Source organism: Xiphophorus maculatus, chromosome 13 (genome assembly GCF_002775205.1).
Source record: "Xiphophorus maculatus strain JP 163 A chromosome 13, X_maculatus-5.0-male, whole genome shotgun sequence".
In the NCBI taxonomy this organism is placed as follows: Eukaryota; Metazoa; Chordata; class Actinopteri; order Cyprinodontiformes; family Poeciliidae; genus Xiphophorus; species Xiphophorus maculatus.
The window spans coordinates 7,302,971-7,315,470 of record NC_036455.1 but is presented as its reverse complement, the minus strand read 5'-3'; the positions used below and the strand labels follow the sequence as shown (position 1 = coordinate 7,315,470).

The 12,500-nt window shown below is 36.5% G+C and overlaps 1 protein-coding gene and 1 long non-coding RNA gene across 2 annotated transcripts in view; one reads left to right on the top strand and one right to left on the bottom strand.

Moving 5' to 3' along the window:
• LOC111610476 overlaps positions 1-2,664 on the top strand; it is a 4,238-nt gene extending 1,574 nt beyond the window's left edge. Inside the window, exons 3-4 of the long non-coding RNA XR_002753655.1 lie at positions 1-1,744; positions 1,973-2,664. The exon at positions 1-1,744 is cut by the window's left edge and continues 848 nt beyond it. This is a non-coding gene — a long non-coding RNA (uncharacterized LOC111610476). The remainder of the gene's footprint in view (positions 1,745-1,972) is intronic.
• A 1,211-nt stretch (positions 2,665-3,875) lies between these two features.
• On the bottom strand, positions 3,876-5,574 carry LOC111610423 (gastrula zinc finger protein XlCGF57.1-like). The gene has a single exon (XM_023344628.1). It carries the CDS (start codon positions 5,509-5,511, stop codon positions 4,054-4,056), a length of 1,458 nt encoding a protein of 485 aa, XP_023200396.1. The 5' UTR covers positions 5,512-5,574; the 3' UTR covers positions 3,876-4,053.
• Positions 5,575-12,500: the final 6,926 nt, after the last annotated feature.

The following is a 12,500-nucleotide window of genomic DNA, read 5'->3' as shown; positions in this document are numbered from 1 at the left end:
TGATTAATACCAATGACATCAGTTGTATGATGCACTATATTTAATGTAGAACATTTTACTTCTGTATTTTTAATAATCCACACTGTCACTGGTGGGGTAAAACTGTTTAATTTAAGTTACACTTTTTACATTTGAACATGTCACCCATGTCTGTGGCACATTCTTTGTGTGTCCACCTTGAGCAGCAGTCACACTGTATCTGTGAAGTGGACAGAAAACGAAAACAGTTATGAGTTAGCAAGTGTAATGTGTTTGAAGCGTTAAGTTGTACAGTTTAGTTGTTTACCATGTCAATGATGTTCTCTGAAGCATTACAGTGAAGCATATTGCATTCCACACAGTACTCTTCCACCTTGTCTGGGAACAAATAAAGGCATTTAGAGTGTACTTTACCAAAAATAGTCAAGTACTACCTCTTTATATTCTGTTGACAAGCCATCATGTTATACTAGTACATAACAGAAAATACTGCAATTTAGTATGTCATATATCTTTGGATTTTTTTAATGCTTTGGACTGTTCCGGTATAGCCTAAGGGAAAATTTGTTCCGTTTGGAATGAAAAATTCGGTGATATGCTCCTAAGCCATCTTGTGTTTTTGATTGTTAGAATATTAACAAAACAGATCAACAGGTTTCACACAGACTTCCACAGCAAGCATTTAAACAAGACAATTCATTAGACACTGCAAATTGTTCAAATATATAATAATACCCTGCTGCAGCTGCGTACACAACAAAACACACCTACTCCTGCTACTAAACACGCCAACTGGTGCTGCAATAATATGACATTTCTGTGAAATATCAGCTCTTAGGACAAGAAATACAAAATTAAAATAAATAAAAAAAAGTTTGTAGTGAAAGCTTCTTCATATCCATCCTTTTTTATTCCGATTTAATACAAAAAAACCTTGTAATCAACATATTTATGCATGTGCATCCAACAATGCAATTCTTGAAATACTGCAGAAAACACAACAGCGAGTTTAAATGCAATTGAGAGATCCCAATTTTTTATTGACAACACTGGTGGATGCCATGTCCTTCCTGGCAACGCCTGGTGAACACAGGGACTTCAAGTGACTCAAGAACATCTCCTGTCTTTTATTAATTGAGGCAAAAGTCACACTGACAGTGACTAATACATAACCCAGGTGGCTGTACTCATGTATGTGATCTGTTAACCTGAAAAGCCTTCATGTTCCAAAAACAACCTCAATTTGCATAAACTAGATATGTGTAAATGTAAAGCACATATAAAAACAAAATTAACATGAACGCTTTTCATATACATTAATGAAGATAAGAATTTGTTTCAAGAGTGAAACACTGGTTTTGCCCCAGTTTCAGTGTGGGTAAAAATTGCGTTTTCATAAGTCTGATTCATTTAATGTTGGTAACGGTGGATGCCAACATTAAGTTCATCTATGTAGATGTTAAAAAGGTGAGAGGACAGTATACTTCCCTGTCTTACTCCGGAACATGAAGGCTTTTCAGGTTAACATATCACATACACGACATGCTATCCAAGTTAGCAGACATGTTATCCAACCCAAAAATATTAAGGAACTGGGGGACGTGAATTTAAACAGGGCGTGTTTTGTAGTTTACTGCAGCTGCAGCAGCATTAAATTTAATTTATTTACTTACTTTTTATTGTGTCTCTTCTCGCGTATGACAAGCTGACGACTCCTCTCAATATCGCGGACCTCCTGCAGAATGCGCATGCGCTCTTACCATAGGTATGCTATTCTGACATGTATGGCTATCTGATAGAACACCGCTCTGGGCGGCGTGGCGGTTCGACCCAGGACGGGTTCTTAGTTTGGACTATTGCTGCTTGATTTGTAGTGGACTGAACTGTATAATTATGAAATAATGTACAGTTATTATATAATAACTGTACAATAAATAATATTTTATAATATTTTATAATACCTGTACATTATTCCTGTCCTTTATTTTGACAGGAACGGTCGGCTCGTGGTGTTGGACTTTCCGGGTGGTGGTACTCCTTCTGGTTTGGTGCACGATTTTCTTGTATTCTTCTTGTTTGTTTGTTTTTTGTAGGCCACTACCCTGATTTGCACAGCCATCTTTGAGTTGAGCCATAACTGTTATTTTAATGTTTTTAAATGGTTTTAAATTGGTGTATTTTTTTCGACTAGAATGAAAACAATTATGCAATAAATTAAATTATTGAATTGGGTGAAATTGTCTCAAGCCTCATCTGTAGCGGGCCTGTGTGCCTTAAAGGTAACTTTTTAAGTAGAATTATTGCAACCTTATATTTATTAAATTTATGGTCTTAAATTCAAGTTACCCATTTGGATCACACTGGTACCGCCACAGATTTTCATCTAGAGGGATCCCATAAATCACTCCAATTTTTTTTTATTTCTCCCATGATTTTTTTTCTCCAATAGTTTTTTTTACAGATATTATCCACATTCAAAGCCTTATTCTTTTGTTCTTCATTTCTACAAACTACCAATAAGTTTCCATCTCTCAAAATCTTTACCATTTCAACATCTCCAATTTTCTTTCTCTTGACGCCACAATGGGGCTGATGTTATCCTGTTCTTCTTCGTTCTTAATTTTTTTTTTAAAGGTTTTATTGGCTCTAGTGGCCTTTATTTGAGTTTATTGACAGGAAAGTGGGTAATGAGAAAAGGGGAAGACATGCGGCAAAGGTCGCCAGGCCGGGAATCGAACCTGCGTCGAGGACTAAGGCCTCCATATGTGGGTTGTGCTTAACCCCTGCGCCACCACAGCACATCCCAGTTCTTAATTTTTTATATTACTTTAAATTCCTCCCTCACAACTTTCCTCCTAACTATCCTTTCTTCTTCTGAACTACTTCCTTCCAGTTCTTGTTTACTACCATGAATATCGCCAATTTACTTTTTCATCTATCTTATTTCTTCCATGTCCTCTCCCTGTTCCTCTCCCCACTGGCCTTCAAAATCCATGTCTTCCTCATTTCCTATCTCCATTTCCAACCGAACCATTCACATACTAGTTAATGCCCAAATCCGCCTTTTCTAAATCCGATATATTTCTGTGTGTTTTGTTTTTCCTGCGCCACTCAAAGTCCTCCTTGTTCCCATCAGTTACAGGAACCACAGTGGCTACAACCAGTATAGCTGTAGTGCCACCATCTACTGGGTTCAAGTATAAGGCATAACATACACTAAAGGAAAACTCAAAACTTTTCATCTTGAGTGAAATGTTACTTTTATTTCTTTCTAAAATAAACAAACATAAAAAGACAGTAATCTAAATTCTTCAGCAGAAAAAAGCTAAATATTACAGGTAAAACAAGAGAAAAAAGAAAATACTTGAAAATAATCACATGTACTTTGTGTAATCAATGCATGAATATTAGTTTGTGGTGAATCTTGCATTTTCTTTAAAGTACAAATGCATTTTATTTTATTTGAAAAGATTTAAATTAGGTAGAGTAAAATTAGTTAATGTAATTTGAAAGAAATGAAATCAGATTCAATCTCATTTTACTTTAAAGACAAAACTATCAAATGCTTTTCTTGCAGATTTTAAATAAACCCCACTAACTCTCTCTATTGTACAGAATAATACAAATCAATCCCTCAAGTCCAATCATGTGAGAATGTTCTGGAAGGGAGTCCATGTCCGGTCAAACTCTGTTAATGCATGAAATAGTCAGTGGCCCCCCAAGCCTCTTCATCTATCAGCATCAGTACTGGCACTCCTCAGGGCTGTGTGCTGAGCCCTCTGCTCTTCACGTTGTACACACACAACATACAGTTTGACATAAACAGTATGTTAATACAATAACATACAGTTTATCATTATTGTTTATTGATACAGAATATACCAGAAAAACAAAACATCAATGAAGAAAAATGTGTCATGGTTGCACATCTCCAAGCATCCAAATGATCACATTTAACAAATACAACAAATTTTCAGCTATATAGACATGAAACCCCTACAGTCTTTCATTCTAGTTTTAAACCTAATCAGTTCTATAGTGAACCTCAACATAGAACACGTATGGAAAATATTTCTACTGCTTTTCACCTGTGTGACGCCTCAAGTGGTGAATTAAACTCACCTTGTGACGAAAACTTTCTCCACAGGTTACACATGAAAACGGCTTTTCACCAGAGTGAGTCATCATATGCCGAGTTAATTTCTGTTTCATACTAAAACTTTTTCCACAGGTCACACATGAAAACGGTTTTCCACCAGTGTGAATCATCATGTGCTCAGTTAAACTCTGTTTTCGATTAAAACTTTTCCCACAGGTCACACATGAAAACGGTTTTCCACCAGTGTGAATCATCATGTGCTCAGTTAAACTCTGTTTTCGATTAAAACTTTTTCCACAGGTCACACATGAAAACGGCTTTTCACTTGTGTGAGTCATCATATGCCGAGTTAAACTCTGTTTTTGATTAAAACTTTTTCCACAGGTCACACATGAAAACGGCTTTTCACCAGTGTGAATCCTCATATGCCGAGTTAATTTCTGTTTTATACTAAAACTTTTTCCACAGGTCACACATGAAAACGGCTTTTCACCAGTGTGAATCATCATGTGCTGAGTTAAAGCCGATTTATGCCTAAAACCTTTTCCACAGGTCACACATGAAAACGGCTTTTCACCAGTGTGAATCATCATGTGCTGAGTGAAAAAGTCTTTTCGACTAAAACTTTTTCCACAGGTCACACATGAAAACGGCTTTTCACCAGTGTGAATCATCATGTGCTGAGTGAAAAAGTCTTTTCGACTAAAACTTTTTCCACAGGTCACACATGAAAACGGCTTTTCACCTGCGTGAATCATCATGTGCTGAGTTAAATTCTGTTTCATACTAAAACTTTTTCCACAGGTCACACATGAAAACGGTTTTCCACCAGTGTGAATCATCATGTGCTGAGTTAAATGCTGTTTTATACTAAAACTTTTTCCACAATTCACACATGAAAACGGCTTTTCACCAGTGTGAGTCATCATATGGTAAGTTAAACTCTGTTTTATACTAAAACTTTTTCCACAGGTCACACATGAAAACGGCTTTTCACCAGTGTGAATCATCATGTGCTGAGTTAAACTCTGTTTTCGATTAAAACTTTTTCCACAGGTCACACATGAAAACGGCTTTTCACTTGTGTGAGTCATCATATGCCGAGTTAAACTCTGTTTTTGATTAAAACTTTTTCCACAGGTCACACATGAAAACGGCTTTTCACCAGTGTGAATCATCATGTGCTGAGTTAAATTCTGTTTTATACTAAAACTTTTTCCACAATTCACACATGAAAACGGCTTTTCACCAGTGTGAGTCATCATATGGTAAGTTAAACTCTGTTTTATACTAAAACTTTTTCCACAGGTCACACATGAAAACGGCTTTTCACCAGTGTGAATCATCATGTGCTGAGTTAAAACATGTTTATGACTAAAACTTTTCCCACAAGTCACACATGTAAACGGCTTTTCACACGTATGAGTTCTCATGTGAGGCTCAAAAGCAGATTTGAAAGTCAAACACTTTTTACAGATGACACATGAGAAAGGTTTTCTTCTTTCCTGATTTTGGATCTCAGCTTCAGCAGCTTCCTGGAAGATGACTTGGTTCCTGTTTGGTTCTGATTCAGTGTGGTCTGCTTGCTCATCAACAGGAACCACCATGCAGGTATCAGTCTCCTGTTTTAATTCAATCTGTTCTTCACCCTGACTGCAGTAAACGTCTTTCTCTTCCACTTTTATCTGCTGGTGTTTTAGATCCTCCTGCTCTTCTTTTATCTGATGATCTTCTGGCTCTTCCTGTTTTACCTGCAGAGGTTCCAACTCCTCCTGGTCCAGAGTGGATCTCCTCTCCTGGTTATAAACGTTACACTTCAGGGAATCTGGAGAAGAAAACAGAGAAAAAGAGTAATTGTTAACTTTACTGAAGTAAATGGGAGAAATTGTTTATCGTTTAATACAGAAATGAACAACAAAAACCCTTGAAAATTCAAGAGTGTAGACAGAGATACAGATCAGTTGATATATCCAGCTGACATTTGGAGAATTCTCAAATGATCGGATCTTAAAAATATATTTTATTTATTACAAAATTAATTTTAGTAGGGATTATTGTTCATATTTAACAGTAAATTGTATTATTTCACGATATTTATTTTTATTACTTTTATTTGTATTAAAATTTGATTTTAGTTCACTTTATATTTTTGGGGTTTATTTACAGAGTTTATTTATAGGTTAATAATTGTTTAATTTTTGTTGCTTTGTGTTTATTATTTACTTTTGTAAGTTAGACATTAAGAACTGTGGGTCCATTTTCTGTAAGTATAGGGACTGGTATAGGACCAGCATGCACTGGGTTGGGCCTGTGGGTTTTGACCAGAGCAGGAGAGGAAACAATGAAAAGTAGTGATGGTGAGATGCAGCTTCATGAAACCCTGAGGAACTCCATCCAATCATTCGACTCATGAGCCGATGCACCACGGTGCTTCATTTGCTCTACTGTGACATCAACTGGACAATATATGTAAAATTAAATTAAAGAGGCGATACAGCAAGACTATGGTGGATCAACAAGTTACAGAGACTGTGTTTTTATTATTTACCCCAGAAGAGGTAAATAATGAAAACACAGAGGAGAAGAGGAGCAAGTCGGAGAGGCTGAGGAAGAAACCCCAGGAGAAGCGCTCAGCAAGGCTGCACACCCTGAGGAGGAACAGGAACCATTTGTGTTGAATTATGTGTTTCATAATTTAATGTGGTAAAACATTCATGAGACGTTTAATTCAAGCTCTTCAAGTTGCATGTAAACAGGTGATGACATGAATCACATTTCAAGTAAAAATTTATATTTAAAATATTTCAAGTAATAAACATACATGTAATGAAAGATTATACTTTTCAAATAAACATTTTATATGATTAAAGCAAACAATTATATAATCACATTTTGCAGTATATATTTAATGTAAATAATCAAACCAGATGAAAGAGCCCATCTTTAAACATTTAATGTGTAATTAAACATTTCAGGGTAAACAATAAAGGTGACAAGTAAATGTTATGAAATAGATCACACTTTAAGTAAATATTTGTTGTATTTAACATAATTCAGGGAAGAAGTGAACATGTAATGAAATAGATCCTGTCCTAAAATTTTATGTTATTGAAGATTACAGGTAACAAATGTGATGATCATCTGAGGTAATACATCTTACGAACATTTTTTTAAAATATAAACTTAGTTAAAAAATAAAAAAGGGGTCAAAATGTAATAAAGATGAGTATGCTTCATCTATACAGTCAGTAGAACAATTTCACACTGATTTTGAGTGAATAGGGCAGACGATTTAGAAGCTATTGAAGAAAACATTACTTAATATTAAAATTATTTAAAATATTGAATATGACTTGAAATTTTAATAGTGGATAGTGTGCCTCATGTAATAGCATGAACTATCCCTTTTTTGTACCAGTTGGTCAGAAGGCAAAGCATTTATTTACAGGAGTGTTTGGTTCGGAAATCTGACGGTCCCCGAACCTCTGAGCGCTTGAGGAGGGAGCGGTAGAGAACAGCTGGCCGGGATTAGCGTTCATAAATCGGATCAACCTTGAGCTTACTCTGCAGCGTGCGAAAATCCAATATCCAACTTGAAAACAACTTTGATGCGGTCGGTAACACAATGAAAACGCCGGAATAAAGTTTGTTTTGGTCTGTGGCCTCAAAAGATGGCGCCGAGCGACTGCGCCAGACATCAGTTCCAAAGCTCTATTGTCTCCCCCTGCATGTCTCACTCACAGCTGACAGTTGGCAGAGAGGATTATTTACCATAGCAACGGAACTCAGGAGGCTATTGGCTGCTGCTTAGGACTACAAATACGCATCACTGTAGTTCTAACTATGGTGGAAGACTCAGTTAAAACAGAGGAGGACTGAGCTGCCATTTAGAACGACTTGCTGCTATGGGCTGTATAGAACTGATCTAACCCAAACACTGTTACACATGGGAGAACTTTGGCCCTTTGAAATGAAGCTTACTTAAAATTTCAAAATAAAAGCATTGACCATTTTTACATCAAGTAATTGCTATTTTGGGCTTTATGTGACTGGTTTAAACAAACCACTGTTCGACATTGGATTACTGTGGCCATTTAATATGAAGCTTACAGGTTTTTTCAAAATAAAAGTCTCAATATCCCCCTCAAGCATTAGCCTTTTAGCTTAAATAAGCTATTAGCTATTTTTCTGACTTATTAGCCATGTTTAGTATACTGAATGGATTAAGTCAATTATAGAAAACATCCTAGTGATGCCCCACATGCTACTGACAGCAATCATGCTAACATTAGCATTTTGGCAAATTTTAGCTGATACACTTACTTTATCATACTGAATGGTGCAAGTCCATGTTAGTGGGTCTCCTTATGCTATTGCTTTCGTTGCAGCTTTCTTTAGCATTGATGCTAATATTCAGCATCAGAAACCTGATGCTGAAACCGACGTGCACACTTTGGCAGGCCCCGGTTAAATTTTTTCAGGAATTTACTAGTTTATTTTTCTTCCGTCAACTGGAATGCGGCTCATACCGCTGCGTGCCCACCCACAAAAGTTGGTTCGGCTCGATGCCGGGAGGGGAGCTATTACTTGTAGTGGTAATCGGAGTTACGATGGCGACGAAATCATGCGCCAGGGTAACTGACGCTCTCCCAGATTCACTTCCATGTATTTCTGAAAAATTTCAAAGCTCCGCGCACACCATCTTTGCCTCATCACTGCTATTACTGTGAGAGAGCTACAGATATAAATTGCGGTACTACTGGAGACGACAAATAGCCCTCTCATATGCTTCAAACGGTTTTCAAATACATATCACGGATCCCGAACGGGAAGGAATTGTTTTGACTGCAGGACAGTTAGCAGATGATTAATTACCATAGCAACGGAACACAGGAGGGGAGGGCGGCTGATTAGGACTACAAATACGCCATATCTGTAGTTCTAACTAACACTCAGTAAAAACAGAGGGCCTTGCTGCCACTTAGAACTCCTGTCTGTTTTGGCCAGTATATAATTGATTTAACCCAAACACTGTTACTCATAGGATTAGTGTAGCCCTTTAAAATAAAGCTTGCTGAAAATTTCAAAATAAAAGCCTGAATATTTCTCTCAGGTTAGTGCAGAGAGAGCTACAGATATGAATCGTGGTACTATCAGAGAGGAGAAATAGCCCTCTCATATGCTTCAAATGGTTTTTGGATCGGCCTTACGGTTCCCGAACGGGAAGGAGTTGTTTGTCCTTCTTTGTTCAGAAAAACTAACTGCTTCAAACAGATACAATAGACCCTTTTCACATGACGTCACACAACTTCCGTTTTGGCTCGAAGCTGTGTATCCTTAGTTCCGGTGTACATAGTAAGTAATGATAAAGTTGTCTATTTCATATATATATATGTCATATATATATATATATATATATATATATATATATAGAGAGAGAGAGAGAGATGTATAAATCTGACAGCATATGTTGATCAGACAGATTACCGGAGCATGGAGTTTACACAGTCTCTAAAACATTTGCCTAAAATAAGATTTGAAGATATATCACGATTTGCAAACCAGTTCTCTCTGACAAAAAAATCTAAATTAGACAAAGGCTACAAATTCTTCACCGAACAATACCTGTTTGACTATGAAGGTAGGTATTTTTGTTTTGCGTAACCGTTAGCTTAGCATTGGTGAATTTTGTTAGCTAGCTAACTACGTGACATAACTGTTCCTTAACCAGAACTTTTTACTGTTTTTGAACTATAACGTTTTAGGCTCTAATCTTGATCAGATTATTAAATTATAGACTGGAGTTGCCACTCATCCCATAAAATAGGGATTTGTTTGTTATAAGCAGAGATGTCCGGTGCCGCCGCTGCTTTGTAATGCCTTTAATCGGACCACTTTTTCGGTAACGAATAATCTAACGAGTTCGTATTTCAAATCCAGTAATCAGATTAAAGTTATTTATCCAAATCATTGCACATTAATATTTTCTTGTGTATTTATTTTCCGGGCAAAAACAAAAAGAGAAATTATGAATCACATCAGAATATGTGAATGATGCATGTAAATCTTTTAAGTCAATATTTAAAATACTATTCTAAACAACGTTGTTGGAAGCTGCCCTTTATTTTCCATTAATACAGAAAATGAACCTCTAAACGTTACATCACTGACAGGCGGCGGTGTATATGTTTCCTAACTGTGGCTAAAGCTGCTGCTAGCTGGTTTACTCATGATCGGAAGCTGGTTCCTTTGAATACAGTTGGAGAATGGTAAATTGACAATGACTTATAACGGTTATCTAGCACGTAAACACTGTTTTATAAAACACAGAAAGTGAACCTCTAAACGTTACAGCGCTGACAGAGAGTATATTTTTCCTAAATGTGGCTAAAGCTGCTGCTAGGTGGTTTACTCTCCGATCGGAGGCTGTTTATTTTATACACAGATAGAGAATGGTGAATTTACAATGATTAGTAACAGCTATCTAACACTTAAATGCTGTTATTATTAAACTTACCTTTTATTATATCCTTAAGATTATGAGAATGCGGGAAGTTTTCAGCTTGGTTCCCAAGGCAAAATCACACCGGAAGTAAAGATACCCAGTTTTGAGTTATGGCGGCCATTGTCTGACGTCACTGTGAAAAGGGTCTATTCTGTCTCTCCCTGTCTGTCTCAGCTGAGCCGCTCATTAGAACTACAATGACTGAAGGTTAGAACTACAACATGGCGGACACTCAGTGCCTACAGAAGAGGTCTGAGCTGAATGTCAGAACTACAACATGGCGGAACTGTCAGTTACTACAGAGGAGGACTGAGCTGGTCTATAGAACTACTTGTGTTTTGGGCTTTTTATAACTGATTTAACCAAATCACTGTTACACATGAGATTAGTTTGGCCCTTTGAAATGAAGCTTACTGAAAAATTCAAAATAAAAGCCTTGACGATTTTTACATCATGTAATTGCTCTTGTTGGCTTTATGTAACTGGTTTAAACAAACCACTGTTACACATTGGATTAGTGTGGCCATTTAATATGAAGCTTACCGTTTTCTTTTTTCAAAATAAAAAGCCTCAATATCCCCCTCAGGTTAGTGCACCGCCGCGCAGCAAGGCGGTTCATTAGCATTAGCCTTTTACCTTAAATAAGCTATTAGCTATTTTCTTACTTATTAGCCATGTTTAGTATACTGAATGGACTAAGTCAATTAAAGATAACATTCTAATGATACCCCAAATGCTACTCACAGCATTTTGGCAAATTTTTGTTTATACCACTTATTTTAACATACTGAATGGTGCAAGTACATGTTAGTCAAGATGCTTGTGACTTTCCACATGCTAATGACTACTATTTAGCTAAGCTTAGCATTGATGCTAATTTTTAACATACTGAATGGTGAACGTTCGTTCAGGTTTTTTAGCATCAGATCGTTGGGTCCAAACCTACGGGCACACTTTGGCAGGCCCCGGTTAAATTTTTTCTAATTACATTTTACAGCTATTAACACATTATTATTGTTTCATGCTGTTTGCTTTACTAACATTGCGCTGCATTGTTCACATTTCTCAAGTTTTCAAAAGTAAGTTTGATTAGTTAAAGGAGGAAAAGCCATAAAAAGGCAATTTTATTTCTACATCAATAAACCATTTTCACAGCGTAATTGTGATTCCTGCGTTCATTTACCGGTTAACAAAACATTTATACGGGAAAAGAACATTTACTAAAATGATCCTCATACAGAAAGGTGCAGACATTTAGACCTTAACCTGCATCCAAACGCTGGTGGTTCCTACCTATTCGGTGTAAGATTATCTGGGGCCTCCGGGAGAAATCCAGCAGTCTGCGATGATCATCCATCTCTTCCTCCGACTTGACGATGATTTCTTTAAACTCTGTGAATGTTTCTTCAGCAGCAGTTAACGGCTCGTTGATAAACTCGTTTAGAGAAACAGTCGAACATTCAACCAAACAGACCATGCGCCATTTTCTTTGTCTTCTTCTTCTTCTTCTTTGGGATTTTATGACTGTCGTTCATTCATGTCATTGCATTACCGCCACCTTGTGGATCTTACGATCATCACATCTAAAGATTTCTCATACAGTGCCAGTTCTCTTTGAAAAACCTAAAGTCTTTTCATAGTAATAATAGAAAACAGCTGCAGCAGAAAAGAGAAAAATACAACTAAGACCCAAGAAACACTAAATTATTGAAGACAATAATAATCAACCATACTTTCTAAAATCAAGAACAATCAATGTATGAAAATTAGTTTATAATGAATATTAAAAGTAATTATTGTTCATTTATTCATTAAGCTTTTACATAGGTAGAGTTATACTGGTTAATTAATTTGAAACAAATAACAGAATCAGTTACAATGTCATTTTGTTTTAAAGAGAAGCCTACATAGAAAAAA